The sequence below is a fragment of the Leucopleurus acutus genome, assembly GCF_964270905.1.
Source record: "Leucopleurus acutus genome assembly, chromosome: 2".
Taxonomy (NCBI): domain Eukaryota; kingdom Metazoa; phylum Chordata; class Mammalia; order Artiodactyla; family Delphinidae; genus Leucopleurus; species Leucopleurus acutus.
The window spans coordinates 83,687,436-83,704,654 of NC_139143.1; the positions used below are offsets into that span (position 1 = coordinate 83,687,436).

The 17,219-nt window shown below is 40.4% G+C and overlaps 1 protein-coding gene and 1 pseudogene across 2 annotated transcripts; both read left to right on the forward strand.

The window, feature by feature from the left end:
* The first annotated feature begins 9,157 nt into the window (after positions 1–9,157).
* Positions 9,158–11,044, forward strand: LOC309974226 (annotated as a pseudogene). Its single transcript has one exon. The product of its transcript is annotated as an uncharacterized misc_RNA (transcript).
* Positions 11,045–12,030: 986 nt separating this feature from the next.
* Positions 12,031–13,142, forward strand: LOC309974229 (filaggrin-2-like; the record flags this gene model as incomplete). The annotated part of the gene is given in 4 exon segments (XM_082858745.1): positions 12,031–12,292; positions 12,295–12,710; positions 12,714–12,989; positions 12,993–13,142. Coding segments are annotated over 4 exon segments (1,104 nt in total).
* Positions 13,143–17,219: the final 4,077 nt, after the last annotated feature.

Here is a 17,219-nt window from a genome sequence, read left to right on the forward strand (position 1 = left end):
AGGAAGTGGTAGAAAATTCCAGGCTCAAAAATAATCCCAAACCAATATAACCTGACTGAAGACACCACCCTTAGCACTGGGCTATGCATATTATAGCTCTTCAGTAATGTATATTAACTGTGTGTGGGAATGTGTGTGTGTGTGTGTGTGTGTGTGTGTGTGTGTGTGTGTGTGTGTGATGCATACATAAATCGTTAACAGTTTTCCTGATGCCAAAACCCCAGGCCAAGCTTCAATCCTGATCTAGCTTCATCACACTATTTCACACAATCTTGGACTGCCTCACCATTGGAAGCAGATTCACACAAAGAAAAGGGTCATGGGAGCATAGCAAGTCCTGAAAAAATGCTTGCCAAAGTCACATGAATTGCTGAGAGCCACTGGACTGAAGAAATTAGTTTGGTTACTTTAAATTCATATGTAACAATGGACTCCCCCTTTTTTAAAAACCTTATGAGTTATTCTCTTTGTTACCAAACTTGGTTCCAAATGCTTATAAATGATTCCAAAGATCCAATTCATGCTTAAACTGCTAATATTTTCATCTACCAAATGATATGTAAAAGGATGTAAGGCTCTGAATGCTTTGAAGGAAGAGCTCCTGTTAACATTTTGAGCACATATGTATACAGCCTTTCAGGGAAATTACTTTTATTGTACAGGTTCTAGGCTGTTTTACGGGAAAAAATCCCCTGCTTTACTTAATAATCGTACCTTGCAAATTGTCAAAATACAAATTATAGATCATCTAGTGAATCCTAGATTTGCAAGACTAATCCAAGTCCCTTCCTCTTCGGTCAGGTTTATCTAGCCAGTAAGTTTCCAAATCCATCAGGGAGCAGCCTCTTCTTCATATTGTCATTACAGGTGATAGATATTGTGACTGTAAAAACCATTTGAGTTTCTGAGACTCAGCCTTCAGAAGTGGCCCTGAGTAGATTTCAGCAAGCATCTGGAGGCCCCAGATTGTACACCTCACTTAGATCTGCACAGAATGAGTCACTGAAGCCTCATATTACAGACTGAAAGCCTGCGTGTGTCCATAGGCATCTCTTTGTAAGACTCTGTTGCACCAGTTCATGAATCTTGATATCAACTGTGATGTGAGAAAACAAGTGGATCTGGGGGTGGGGGCATTCTCAGCTGGTGTGGCTAAGGTTCCATTTTCCCCATGAACTTTTCATAACAGAAAATTTAAGTTCCTTTGAAGGTTAGTTTCCAACAGTCAACCCATTTGGCCTCTGATTTCACCTAGGAAGAGAGAATACCAGGAGGTAACAGAGTTAAGAACCATCTCCAAGAATCATCACCCCCAAATTTATTGATAACCCTCTACCAACCAGATAAAACTTGAAAATAAGACGGAAAGAAAAAATATATTAAATTTTTATCATGTGGTCAACATTATCCTAATATTATCTCATCTAATTCTCACAGGTCTGGCATTATCCTCATTTCACAGGTATAGAAAGAGACTCAGATTTAGAAACTTGCCCAAGGTGTTATAGGTAGCACATGTTGGAGCTGTAATATAAAAACAATCTGTCTTGGGCTTCCCTGGTGGCGCAGTGGTTGAGAGTCCGCCTGCTGATGCAGGGGACGCGGGTTCGTGCCCCGGTCCGGGAAGATCCCACATGCCGCGGAGCGGCTGGGCCCGTGAGCCATGGCCGCTGAGCCTGGGCGTCCGGAGCCTGAGCGTCTGGAGCCTGTGCTCCGCAACGGGAGAGGCCACAACAGTGAGAGGTCCGTGCGTACTGCAAAACAAACAAACAAACAAAAACAATCAGTCTTACTGCAAAGTCAGTATTCTTCCTACTGCATCATAAGCCAAGAACAGCTCCCCAGATTGTTTTTATGGAAAAGAGGAATTTGATAGGTATCAGTAGCAACTCTCAGGTATCAGTTCTAAGTTGAGTTCACTGCGAACCCAAAATACAGGTTCCTAAGAGTCCCAGCACAGAGAAAATGTTTGGTTCTTAAAGATAGGCACAGGCCCATTTAGGCCCTAAGGCAAATCCTTTAAGGAATTCCCTTTGAACGTAACAGGAAGTTAAAGTGGACTACTTTAACTTGGAGAAGGACTCCCTTGAATAGAATGAGATGTGGAAACAAAATTCAGCTGATATTCAGAGGAAAAACCAAAAGGTGGGACTTTCACAGATACAATTAAATTTGTTTTTAATATTCTAAGGTATTGCTTCGCCCTCAAGACAGCCCATTTGCCAATAGTGCACAAGCTTCACCAAATGGACCTAAAACCGAACAGTCTGGTAGTTCCTGAGAACCCAGAGCAGTGTGGATGTTGAATGAGCAGAGGATGATGAGATGAGTGGAACAGGGCAAGAAGAAGGTCCAGACCTGGAGAAATGATATAGCTGAGATTGTGCCCTAGCCCCTGACTCCAGGCCTCTGCTTCATTGGACTAAACAACCTTTCAGAACCCAGGCAGGCAAAATTCTCTGCAGGTGTCATCAAACTGATCCTTAGAAACCATCACTTTGGTTTCTTTCCAAATAGTGCTTAGGCCTCTGGTAGGACCATAACTGTTCTCCAGAATTGCAGCTGAAATGATCTGACATGTGCCCACTTATTCCCTGACACTAATAACACCTTGTAGTTATTACAGAGGGGAAACAGAAGCATTGAGGAGTGAGGAAACTTACTTAAGAACACTAACTAACCATGACTCAGTTGCACAACTCTGTGAATATACTAAATACCACTGAATTATATACTTTAAAAGGCTGAATTTTATGGTATGTTAATTATGTCTCAATAAAATCTTTACTAAAAAAAATCATGACATCTTCTGGGGCAATGCTTCTGACAGATAAGTAGTATTTCTGCCTTTAAAAGCCAACTGTTAGCTCCTAATTTATTTTTATCAAACATGATTGAGTGCCTCCTATGTATAAAACACTGTGATAGATGCTATAAAATATTTTTAAAGTATCTTGCAATAATTATATCATTTACTAAGCTTTATTATATGCCAGATAGGTACTAAACAATTTCACATGTTATCTTAAGTAATCTCCACCAGTGAGGTAGGTGTTATTATAAAAATTGGAAAACTGAGGCTCAGAGGATTAGATAATTGCCCAAGGAACACAACCAGTAAAAGACAGCTGAAATCTGAACTCAAATATTTTTGACTCCTAAGTCTATACTTTTATTTAGTATGATCTGCAAGTCAAAAGAGGAAGAGAGATCAGAGCACAAAAAATAAAAGCGTGAGTGGCAGAGTTCTGAGAGCAGGCAAACTATGGAACTAGATTCAAAGTTCTAAACTAGAATCAAGTTGCAGTGAAAGGATGGCTTTAAAAGTCTACCTCATACTGGCACAAAAACAGAAAGATAGATCAATGGAACAGGATAGAAAGCCCAGAGATAAACCCACGCACATATGGACACCTTATCTTTGATAAAGGTGGCAGTAATGTACAGTGGAGAAAGGACAGCCTCTTCAATAAGTGGTGCTGGAAAAACTGGACAGGTACATGTAAAAGTATGAGATTAGATCACTCCCTAACACCATACACAAAAATAAGCTCAAAATGGATTAAAGACCTAAATGTAAGGTCAGAAACTATCAAACTCTTAGAGGAAAACATAGGCAGAACACTCTATGACATAAATCACAGCAAGATCCTTTCTGACCCACCTCCTAGAGTAATGGAAATAAAAACAAAAATAAACAAATGGGACCTAATGAAACTTCAAAGCTTTTGCACAGCAAAGGAAACCATAAACAGGACCAAAAGACAACCCTCAGAATGGGAGAAAATATTTGCAAATGAAGCAACCGACAAAGGATTAATCTCCAAAATTTACAAGCAGCTCATGCAGCTCAATAACAAGAAAACAAACAACCCAATCCAAAAATGGGCAGAAGACCTAAATAGACATTTCTCCAAAGAAGATATACAGACTGCCAACAAACACATGAAAGACTGCTCAACATCATTAATCATTAGAGAAATGCAAATCAAAACTACAATGAGATATCATCTCACACCAGTCAGAATGGCCATCACAAAAAATCTAGAAACAATAAATGCTGGAGAGGGTGTGGAGAAAAGGGAACACTCTTGCACTGCTGGTGGGAATGTGAATTGGTTCAGCCACTATGGAGAACAGTATGGAGGTTCCTTAAAAAACTACAAATAGAACTACCATATGACCCAGCAATCCCACTACTGGGCATATACCCTGAGAAAACCAAAATTCAAAAAGAGTCATGTACCAAAATGTTCATTGCAGCTCTATTTACAATAGCCCGGAGATGGAAACAACCTAAATGCCCATCATCGGATGAATGGATAAAGAAGATGTGGCACATATATACAATGGAATATTACTCAGCCATAAAAAGAAACGAAATTGAGCTATTTGTAATGAGGTGGATAGACCTAGAGTCTGTCATACAGAGTGAAGTAAGTCAGAAAGAAAAAGACAAATACCGTATGCTAACACATATATATGGAATTTAAGAAAAAAAATGTCATGAAGAACCTAGGGGTAAGGCAGGAATAAAGACGCAGACCTCCTGGAGAACGGACTTGAGGTTATGGGGAGGGGGAAGGGTGAGCTGTGACAGGGCGAGAGAGAGTCATGGGCATATACACACTAACAAACGTAGTAAGGTAGATAGCTAGTGGGAAGCAGCCGCATGGCACAGGGATATTGGCTCGGTGCTTTGTGACAGCCTGGAGAGGTGGGATGGGGAGGGTGGGAGGGAGGGAGACGCAGGAGGGAAGACATATGGGAACATATGTTTATGTATGACTGATTCACTTTGTTATGGGGCAGAAATTAGCACACCATTGTAAAGCAATTATACCCCAATAAAGATGTTTAAAAAAAAAAAAAAGTCTACCTCAGTGTGGAGTCTGTGGGTCTGAAAGTCTTCCTGACACAAGAGTCATCTCAACAAAAACAAGCACAATTCCAAAAAATGCATACAATTGAAAATGACCATAATATCCAAGAGACAACATAACATTCTGTGTCATTGTTTTGGTCTGGGATTCCCTGGCTATGAGAGCAATGGATACATCAGTGGTATATCCATTAACATTTTTTGAGCAGACACTCTCTCTAAGTGTTAACTAAGTTCTAGGCATTGTCTAGACAGTGAGGTAAATAAGATTAATGGCTTCCCTGAAGGAGCACCCAGATAGGAATTGATCGACCCAAAATATGTGGTATATACGTGGTTAAGTGACAGGCTTTAGCATTGGACAGTATTGGTTTCTATCCTAGTGCTGCCACTTACTAGATGTGATTTTGGACAAATTATTCAATTTTTCTATGCTTTCTTTTCCTTATCTGTAAAATGAGAATGATAATAATACTGACCTCACAGGATTATTATGAAGAATAAATATATAAGCATGTAAAACTGCCATGTCAGGCGATTCCCTCAGGCATTATATTTGATATACTCTATGTATATAAATGACATTTTCCCAAGGGTCTGGGCCCAAAGCCGCCAGACTACCAATGGACAGCAGGATGCTAGAAGAAACCTACTCTAAATTCACCCTGAACACTTCTGAAAAAATTACTTTTATGTATAGCCCATCGACATAATTTTATAGCCTAGAAAAAAGCCTTCACAGGGCCAGAGAGTATGTTTCTTCTCTTCCTGGCTGATAGCACTCCTTTTATTACTCTTTCACATATTTCCTAAAACAGTGCATAATTTTTTGTGCCATAGGTGTATGTAATAGATACGCAGAGGTACGCTAGTATAATGGTTAAAAGAAAAGGCATTGGGCTTCCCTGGTGGCGCAGTGGTTGAGAGTCCGCCTGCCGATGCAGGGGACACGGGTTCGTGCCCCGGTCCCAGAAAATCCCACATGCCGCGGAGCGGCTGGGCCCGTGAGCCATGGCCGCTGAGCCTGCACGTCCGGAGCCTGTGCTCCGCAACGGGAGAGGCCACAACAGTGAGAGGCCCGCGTATCGCAAAAAAGAAAAAAAAAGAAAAAAAAAAGAAAAGGCATTATGATAAGGTAGATATAGGTTCAAACACTGGTTCCTCCACTTTCGAGCTGTGTTACCTTGGAGAGGACTCTTATGATCTCTGACCATGTTTCTTCATCTGTAAAATGGAATACAGTACAAACCTCATAGAAATTGTTGTGGAGATTAAATGAGATGATATGTGAAAAGAATTCAACACAATACCTAGTACATAGTAAATTCTCAATAAATAATAGCTATTATTATTGCAAAAAGACGTGAACTAGGCTATCGTAATGGCCCAGGTTCATTTTCAATTAAATAAGCGTCTATCGTACACCTGCCAAGTATCTTACACTTTGCTACTTTTGGTGGGTACTAAAGGGATGGAACTACATTTGCCCTCTAAAACATAATCTCTGCTTTTCACAAGTGTATGACCCTGAGAAAAGTGTCGTGCAACGTGTCCTCATACTGGTAGGTGGGCCAGTACCAGCCTTTATGCAATCATCTCAGAGATGAGAATGTGAAGAGGTAGGAAAGTAAACATGCACAGAGGTGGAGTTAGGTTTGTTGAAATGAATCAGCCCATCCCACAGAGGGCAGCACCGACATGTTAGCTATATAAGGGCCACTAGCTCAATCCGTTGTCACCCTGCAAGCTGCATCAGGCTTTAACCTACTTGTTCCTTTGGTGAACCAGATGAGAGAAAATTCATCCAGCTATATCAATGGATATTTGGTTGGTTGTTGCCCATGGTAGAAATCCAGGGGTATGAGCTAAGGCAGAGTTAATATATATTTGGCCTTTCTGCCTTTCTTCTTTTTTTTTTTTTTTGAAGTACACGGGCCTCTCACTGTTGCGGCCTCTCCCATTGCGGAGCACAGGCTCCGGACGCGCAGGCTCAGCGGCCATGGCTCACGGGCCCAGCTGCTCCACAGCATGTGGGATCTTCCCGGACCGGGGCACGAACCCATGTCCCCTGCATGGGCAGGTGGACTCTCAACCACTGCACCACCAGGGAAACCCTGCCTTCCTTCATTTTTGTTTCTTTCTTTTTTCTTCCTTTCATTTGCTTATTTGTTTGGTCAGTTTAGTTTATTCCAGGGTATTTTTAGAATAAATCTGTCTTTGTTGTGGAGAAGAATAATGTAAGTAGAAATCTGCCTTCTTCTAGGCCATTCCAATACTCTCTTCCTAATTATTTTTCATGCCATGTTTTCTGGGTTGTCTAGCTCAAATAGGGAAAAGACCAGCACTGTTGTAGAGTCCCATCCTTGGTCAGTGTCAATTTCCAGAGCTCCAAGATCTAATCATCCACTAGTCAAACTACTGCCTACATTGCTGATTCTTTCCCCCTGATTATTGAAAGAGAACAGTGTTTGGTCAAGGTGTAGGTTGGGATACCTCCTGAGCGTTGATGAGGGCTATCTCATGCTTCTGGAGCACCAGGATAGTGTTGGCCCACTTTGCCCATTTTTAATTTGTTAAATGCCTTTACAGTCCAGTTTAGCTTCTGGTACCCAGAGGGGAGGTAGGTATTCATGTTAGAAGGTCTGTTATTTTTGACTCAAGAAAACCATTGAAACTAGCCAGAAAGACTGGGGAAATAAATCTCGGCAGTTCTAGAAGACTTGGAAGCTCCAGGCTAACACCCAGAAAACCAAAGTACACAAAGTGTAGAGATACTGTGTTAAGAATATATTCATCCAGGACATGGAGATCTGAGATCTAGTCCCAGTTCAGTCAGTAACATACCATGACTTGATCTTAGCAACATAACTCAAAGTTAACAAAATTAGTTTTCACTGTGTTAAAGTGTGTTGTATCATCCGTGACCTATCCTTACTTGTTGATGTATTTTAGGTTTAAAAGAGACAAGATATTTGAAAAATCATGATGATTATTATTAAAATCAGAACTGTTTAGAATTTAAAAGAAAATAAAATGAATGATAGGATCCTTTCTTTTCCTTCAGGTTCACTTAAAGCTGCAAAAAGATGACCAACCTCTTGAGAAGTGTTGTCACTGTCACTGATGTTTTCTACAAATACACCAAGAAGGATGGGGAGTGTGGCACACTGAGCAAGGATGAACTAAAGGAACTTCTGGAGAAAGAGTTTCGTCGAGTTCTGAAGGTGAGGACCATGTGCCAGGACTGAAAGCTGCTAGGGTCCTGTACATTCTCTGTCACCAAAGAGTAGCTAAAAAGTGCACAGTCCCCATGGCCTTTGAGCTAACTCTATGAGCAGTACTTTTTGAGGACATCCAAAAGTCTGTTGAGGCAGTGTTTACTTTTAGAAAGGTGAATGTTTTCTTCCTCACTTTCCTGTACACTCCCACAATGCAGACCTTCAGACTTTTTCATGCCCCCAGGTTTTTCCTTCTAAAATAGCAGAAAATAAATTTGTGCTAAGATATCAATTTATAAATTACCCTAGTAAACGAGGAAGAAAAAGTATAAGAGAGGGAAAACATCTATAAGGGGAGTCAATCAAGTAGCCAAGGTGACTAAAATCTGAAAACAAAATACAAACATTTTTTTCATCTACTTCCATCAACTATTAGCTTCAAAATTATAGATCATGGGCTTCCCTGGTGGCGCAGTGGTTGAGAGTCCGCCTGCCGATGCAGGGGACACGGGTTCATGCCCCGGTCCAGGAAGATCCCACATGCTGCGGAGCGGCTGGGCCCGTGAGCCATGGCCGCTGAGCCTGCACGTTCGGAGCCTGTGCTCCACAACGGGAGAGGCCACAACAGTGAGAGGCCCGCGTACTGCAAAAAAAAAAAAAAATATTATAGATCGTAACATAGAATATATTAGTATGCAAGACTTATAATATATGTAAAACTAAAACACACCAGGTACTGAACTTGGTTTATTCAGCTCCTTCCTGTATGCCATACCTGAGTACCTAGTCTTCTAGCTTAGGTCCTTGAACTGTATCCTGCTGAGGATCCCAATAGCTTTTATTCCTTTCTATCACCTCTTCACACCTGCTAGGTGCTGTTAGGCTGCCTTAGCCTAAAGTATTTCTTGGTTGGATTAAAATACCTAACATCAAACATTCACAATTCTATAGCTCTACCCAAATATTTTAGCTGAGAATATGGACTAGGCTGACCAGGTCTCCTTTGATGTGTTGCTTGTATACAGAACCCAGATGATCCAGACACAGTGGTGTCATCATGCATATGCTAGATCGAAATCATGACCAAAGAGTGGACTTTACTGAGTTTCTTCTGATGGTATTCAAGCTGGCTATGGCTTGCAACAAGGTTCTCAGCACAGAATACTGCAAAGCTTCAGAGTCAAAGAAGCACAGACATGGTCGCCGACACCAAGAGGAAGAAAATGAAGCAGAAGAGGAAGAAGAGGATACATCCGGACAAAAATCAGTTTACAGATATTCAAGTTGCAGTGAGGGAGAGGAGCATGGTTATGGTTCTGAGAGATCGACGGGAACTGTGAAATATAGATGTGGGTCCAGCTCTAGGAGGCTGGGAAGGCAATGTGGTTTATCTAGCTCAGAGAGCCAAAAGGGATCTGAAAAAAGGCTCCTTGGGTCCAGCTCTGGTCACTCATAGAGTAGTGGCAAAGAAAGACATGGTTCCAGCTCTGGAGAGCTGGAGGAAAAAAGAAACAAGTCACATGTTAGCCCCTCTAGGGAATCTGGGGAGGAATATGAACCTGAATCTGGATCAAACAGTGGGGGAAGGAAAGGTCATGGTGGTCTGTCACGTGGATTAGATGATAGTGAACATGAATCAAACTTTACTTAGTCAAGGAGTGCAGGACAAAACTTGGGTCTAGCTCTAAAAGTTCAGGAAATGGTTGAAGGGAAAGCCACACATGTGGTTCCAGCAGTTCAGGTGGGTGTGGAAGGCTACAAAATGCTTCTAGTTCTTGTCAGGCAGGTAGATTTGGAGGGCAAGGAAACTAATCTAGCTATACCCAATCAATCAGGAAGTAGTGGAAAAGAAGGTCACAGATATATCTCAGGAAGTCAGTCCTCTGGATATGGTCAACATGAGCCTAGCTCCTGTAGCCAGTCTTCTAGTCAGAAAGGATATGGATCTAGAGCATGTGGTCAGCCACAGAACTGTGGAGGACAACAGGGAACAAGTTCAAGTCAGTCCTCTTGTTGTGGACAATATGAGTCTGGAGTACGTCAGTCTTCTATTTATCCTCAACATGGATCTGGTTCCCGTGGATACTCTTCAAATTCTCACCAAAAAGGGCCTGGTTCAAACGAATTTTCTAAATGTGGTCAACATAGATCCAGCTCAGGTCAGTCTCCTGGCTTTGGACAACATGGGTTTGGACCAGGTCAGTCCTCTGGCTTTGGACAACATGGATCTGGCTCAGGTAAATCCTTTGGCTTTGGACAATACGGGTCAGGCTCAGGTCAGTCCTCTAGCTTTGGACACCATGTGTCTAGATCAGGGCAATCTGGCTATGGCCAACAAGGGTCTAGCTCAAGTCAATCATCTGGCTTTAGCCAACATGGGTCAAGTTCAAGTCGGTCTTCTGGCTTTGGACAACATGGGTCTAGCCCAGGTCAATCCTCTGGCTATGACAAAAATAAATCTAGGGTAAGTAGACAAGGAAGCAATGGGCCTAGTTCAAGCAAAAAGTGTCCAATATGTAGAAAAACAACATCAAATTCACCCCACAGTCAAACAAGAGGAAGCAGTCAGGAAAGAACTACTCAGAGTGATAATGAAAGAAACAGGGGTCACAGTATACCAGGAAGTCACACTGACGATAATGACAGCATTCATGGACATAGCCAGAAAAGGCCAGGATCAGGTCAGGAAAGGAGACTGTCCAGAAGGCAGGAAACAACACATAGCCAGTCAAATGACAGTGAAGGCAAGTCAGATAACTGGGAAAGATATTCAGCATTTACCCATGGACATTCTGGAAACGACCACAGAGAATCGAGATCTAATACAAGTAGAAATAAAAATACAACCCATGGACAATCAGGAGACAGAAGTAGACACTCTAGTATAGGTCATGGAGATACAGCAATGACCCATGAACAATTAGGATCTAGCACAAGAAGATAAGAATCTACTCATGGTGAGTCAAGGGATACCATGACACATAACGAGACTAGTCGTGAATATTATGCATAAGAAGAATCCAGCAGAAGTGGAAGAAAAGGATTAGTCAGAGTGAGTTCAGTGACAGTGAAAGGCATTCAGGAGTCTCACACAGACACTCAGGATCCACTCATGGGCAGGTTGGATCTCAACATGGCCAGTCAGGATCCACAGTTAGAGAGAGACAGAGAACTGTTCATGGCCAAACTGGATCTCAACATGGAGAGTCAGGATCCACAGGTAAAGGGAGACTGGGAACTGCTCACGGACAGTCAGGAGACACCACACAGTCCACACAGTCCGCGTCCAATACAGTTGGAAGACAGGGATCTAGTCACAGTGTCCAGCGACAGTGAAAGGCATTCAGAAGTCTCAGAGACACTCAGGATCCGCTCATGGGCAGGCTGGACCTCAACATGGACAGTCAGGATCCACAGTTAGAGGGAGACAGAGAACTGCTCATGAACAGTCAGGAGATACCACTAGACACAGCCACTCTAGTCATAGACAATCCACACGGTCAGGATCCAGTACAGCTGGAAGACAGGGATCTAGTCACAGTGAGTCCAGTGACAGTGAAAGGCATTCAGAAGTCTCACAGAGACTCTCAGAATACACCCATGAACATTCTGGGTCTGCCCCCAAACATTCAGTCACTAATACAAGCAGAACACATGAACATTCAGGAGATACATCTAAGCGCTCAGTATCAGATCAGGGGCAGATGTCGACTCATGAACAATCAGGATCCAGAAGTTCAGGGAAAGAGGTATCTTTCCATGGACACACAGGAGACAAATCTACACACTCACAGTCAGCTCGTAGGCAGACCACATCTACCCATGGACATTTAGGATCTGGCACAACGAGAGACATGGGTCCAGCCATACACAGTCACATGATACACATAGGCAGTCAAGGGATAGCCTAAAAACAGTCAAGTAGCAGCCATGCTCAATCTGGTATGTCATTCTCAGTCACAGATTAGTGGAAGACAAAGACATGGATCAGGTCAAGGGTGGAAACATGGCAGTTATGGAAGTGCAGCATATGACTATGGGCAGTCTGGGTATGGACCTTCTTGGGCCAGCAGAACAAGGAGTCGTAATTCTAGTCCTTTGAGGTCAACAGATAGAGCTGCAACCAAGCAAGTGTCTAGACATGGACAATCAGTTTCTAGTTTTGACCATACGGGATCAAAAGCAACAGAGCAAGAAGACAAGATTCAAGTCATGGACAGTCAAAGACAAGGCAGTCAGCTGATTCCCATAATCATTCTGGATTCAGTATAACTAGAAGGCAGGGATCTAGCCATGGGCATTCAGTACCAACTCAGAAACAGTCAAGAGACATCCATGTTCAATCTGGAAGGCAGGGATCCACTCATAGCAGTCAGCCAAGTGACCACTCTGTATCTGGCCATGGAAAATCCTTAGCAGCTCACAGCCATTCAGATTCTAGTTCAACTAGGAGGCAAGGATCCCATAGTGATAGTACAGGGCATTCAGAAGATTGTGGGGAAAAGATTCATGAACAATTAGGATTGAGGCATAGACAATCAGAGTTCAATACAATAGGTATACATGGATCCAGCCAGCAGCTCTTGGGAGATACATCTCATGAGTTGCTATGATCCAGCACAAATTTAGCAACACAGGGATCAAGTGATGGACAATCAGGAGATATCCAGGGTCAATCTGGATTCAGCACCAATGATAGACAAGTATATAGTCATGGTCAATCAAGTGACAGCTATGAGCAGTCAAGTGGCAGTCACTCACTTGATAGCCAAGACCCTATGGTAACTGAAGAGTATAGATATAGGTATTTATCAAGCAGTATAAACACATGGAGTGGGGAAAGGCAAAAGCAAGAGTCTGGATCGAGTCAGTCAGGGACCATGAGAAGATAGAGTCAGGATGTGGATGATAAGCAGACAAGAGACTCTGAGGCCAGAGGTTACCATGGAAGAGAGAGAACAGACTCTGGTTCCTTTTACTTAGATAGCAACACCCCACTCTGTGAATATGTCCAAGAACAAAGGTGCTATTACTTTGAATAATAATTTGAAACCAAAGGAAAACAAACTCAAGATAAGAACTAACCCAAAGGAGAAATGAGACACACAACATGGGATTAAGATATTTAACATGGTCCTTTCTTTTGGTAGTGGAGGTATATGTCTGATCTTTTATTTTAACTGTAGCACTGTATTCTATTTCTTTTGTTTGGTGCAAAGCTTTTTTGTAAGGCTCCATAATCATTGAGCTCTTTGGTTAGAAAATAGTGGATGGAAGAAGTAAATTGAATTTGGGACTACATTTAGAATGATATGACAAAGTGATTGGGTGCTCTGGAATAAAGTGAGCATTTAAAAAATTTCTGAGACTTAAATTTTGGATATTCCAGATTGTTTTAATTGAGTGTTAACAAACCTAACCAGGAAGCTAAGAGACATGGTTTAGGAGCCAAAATTTCCCTAATAACATTATAATACATTCCATGTCCTGAACAAAGAATGTTGTAGTACTTGAAGATTCAGAATATTTGCATCTTTTGTGACACCACTGGAACTCTGTACTACTACTTTTGAACTTATTGTCATGACTGCCTGGATATAGGATCCAGAAAATTGTATTGTGTAAATATTGAAGTAAACTTTCCATCAAGGTATATTTTGTCTTCTCTTTTATCTTCACAAAAACAAACATAGTCTCCTCCCATGGGGTCAGATGCACATTTCTTTCTTCTACTTCTGGACACCTAGATGGCAGGAAAATACCTGAATACTATTAATAGGGAGTCCAAAGAAGGCAAAACTCAATCACGTCTGATCTTTTCCTCAATCTAATCACTGTCCAAAGCATTTATAGGAAGAAATGTTTTATGCTGAGGAGTTGATCTCAGATACTTTGGTTAATCATGATCATCAAAGCAATCATTATTAAACATAACCCTAAGTGGCTATTTCCTGAGACCACACAAGCTCTGAAAATAAGAGGTGAGTCACAGACTTTCTCTGTCAAATATATTAACGGAAATATCCCTTAGCAATGGAAGCTAATGGGAGTGGAGGCTGATGGGGTCCTGAAGTTTCCAGTCAAATAAAAACAATTAAAAATATACTCCTCCCTAGGAGGAAAAAAATATGTGAATTTATTATAAACGGAAAGAGACATAACAAGGAGTAGAAAAATATGTACAAAAGATACTAATTTCAGTAGAAAGTTTACTGCTGTAAAATCAAAAGTCCACAATGTGAGAACTAGTACAGACTTTAAAGATCATCCCCTTAATTTACAGATTAAAAGAAAAAAAAGCAAAGCATATTTAATCTAACCAAAAAGAGTGATAATTCTTTAAATCAGAATTTGATGCTCCACCATCTTCTCCTCCCCCAAAAAACTCAAGCTACTTTTCTTCAACCTTCTCATTTGAAAGTCAAACTAAAGTACAGTTCATCAATGGGTGTTCAAGATCGCAGCCACTACTGGGGACAGAAGTTGTATGAAAGACCAAAAAATAGTCTCATTCTTCTGATTAGACTTAGAACATATTCCATCTAGTTTTCAATATTTCATTTTAAGAACTATACAAACTTTAAATCATGCTATGTGATAAATAGAACACTAGTCATATTAGTTTATTAGTGAAAGAAAATAAAATTATTGTTCTACTATTAATGACACACACAAAAAATAACTGAGTATATGGTAGTTAACCCTAAGTTGTAACCAATTCATATAAATCTATCCATCATCATACTTTCATTGAATAAATGCTAATTACCAAAGAATAGTTAGAAATTTAAATATTATGCTTAATCTCATCCAGTCAATTTCTATTGTAGGTAAAGTAAATGAGACTCAAAGAGATTAACTTGCCCATATCATGCAGATAATTAGAAGTGCTGCTATGACTAGGGTATAGGTTTCTGATTCTTAAACCAAAGCTCTTTTCATTCTGCCAGGGCTCTGCACTCATTCCATTCATTTATAACTTCCACATTCTTTAATCTCCAATTATAAAATTTAGGAGTATCAAAAACTTCACCAGTTCCCTGAATCAATGTTAATTTGTCTTTATTGTATTTGTGTGTGTATAAATACATAGGATCAAATATTTATCAGTGATTCCCATAATCCCTTGACCACACTCATTTGAGTTTAAATATAATGAAAAAATTATATTCCAGACTGCTAAAACCATCAATAATTTTGTTTTAGTCAAATTGAAGGCAACTGTCCCTTATAAATTACACCAAAAGTATTCTAAAATAGTTCAAAAAGAATTACATATTCCCCTTCTAAGATAAAAGGAAAGATAAAAGCAAGACAGCAGGTATGGTCTACAAGGAAAACAGTTAGAAAATGTACTGCACCCATATGGAATCCCTGTGAACAGTTGAATTTCTTAGATGCAATTCTGCTGGGAAATTAGTCATAGGGTATGTATGACTAGAGATTTTCCCTCTACCACCACGTGTGTGCCAGCATCCTATGGATAAAACATCTCTGTACCAAGGAACACTAAGTTAGGTCAAAGCATTCTTCAAAGCATGTCTATACTGTCAGGGAGGAGAATGTGGCACTGAGGAGAAACTCTGAATGGCCAAATTAGGAGGAACAAACATAAAATTCTTCTTTCCCCAAACTTTCTAGATAAAGATGACCTTTGGATGTGGGGAATTGAAGGTCAGTTTGTACTGGACACACTACATACACTGGTTGTTCTGCTGGAATGTAAGTCATAGTCCTCTGTGTTATGAGAGTTTATGATACCCAGAAAAGCCCTTCTGAAATAATACTACATGTAGTTTATTTTTGTGTATGGTGTTAAAGAATGTTCTAATTTCATTCTTTTACATGTAGCTGTCCAGTATTCCCAGCACCATTTATCTCTATTATATAGTCTTGCCTCCTTTGTCATAGAGTAATGGACCATAGGTGCATTGGTTTATTTCTTGGCTTTCTATCCTGTTCCATTGATCTATATTTCTGTTTTTGTGCCAATGCCATACTGTTTTGAGGACTGTAGCTTTGTAGTATAGTCTGAAGTCAAGGAGCCTGATTCCTCCAGCTCCATTTTTCTTTCTGAAGATTGCTTTGACTATTCAGGGTCTTTTGTGTCTCCATACAAATTAAAAAATGTTTTGTTCTAGTTCTGTGAAAAATGTCATTGGTAATTTGATAGGGACCATATTAAATCTGTAGATTGCCTTGGGTGGTATAGTCATGTTGACAATATTGATTCTTCCAATCCAAGAACATGGATTAAAGACCTAAATGTAAGACCAGATACTATAAAATTCATAGAAGAAAACATAGCAAGAACACTCTTTGACATAAATTGCAGCAATATTTTTTGATCCCTCTCCTAGAGGAGAGGAAATAAAAACAAAAATAAACAAATGGAACATAATTAAACTCAAAAGCTTTTGCACAGCAAAGGAAACCATAAATAAAATTAAAAGACAACCCACAGAATGGGAGAAAATATTTGCAAATGATGCAACCAACAAAGGATTAATCTCCAAAATTTACAAACAGCTCATGCAGCTCAATATCAAAAAAACAAACAATCCAATCAAAAAATGGGCAGAAGACCTATATAGACATTTCTCCAAAGAAGACATACAGATGGCCAAGAGGCACATGAAGAGATGCTCAACATCATTAAATATTAGAGAAATGCAAATCAAAACTACAATGAGATATCACCTCACACCAGTTAGAATGGGCATGAGCAAAAAATCTACAAACAATAAATGCTGGAGAAGGTGTGGAGAAAATGCAACCATCCTACACTGATGGTGGGAATGTAATAGAGCCACCATACGATCCAGCAATCCCACTCCTGGGCATATGTCCAGAGAAAACTATGGTTCGAAAGGATACATGTACCCCAATGATCATTGCAGTGCTGTTTACAATGGCCAAGTGTCCTAATTGTCCATTGACAGATGAATAAAGAAGATGTGGTATATATATATATATATATATAAAATGGAATATTACTCAGCCATTTAAAAGAATGAAATAATGCCATTTGCAGCAACATGGATGGACCTAGAGATTATCATACTAAGTGAAGTAAGTCAGACAGAGAAAGACAAAAACTGTATGATATCATTGATATG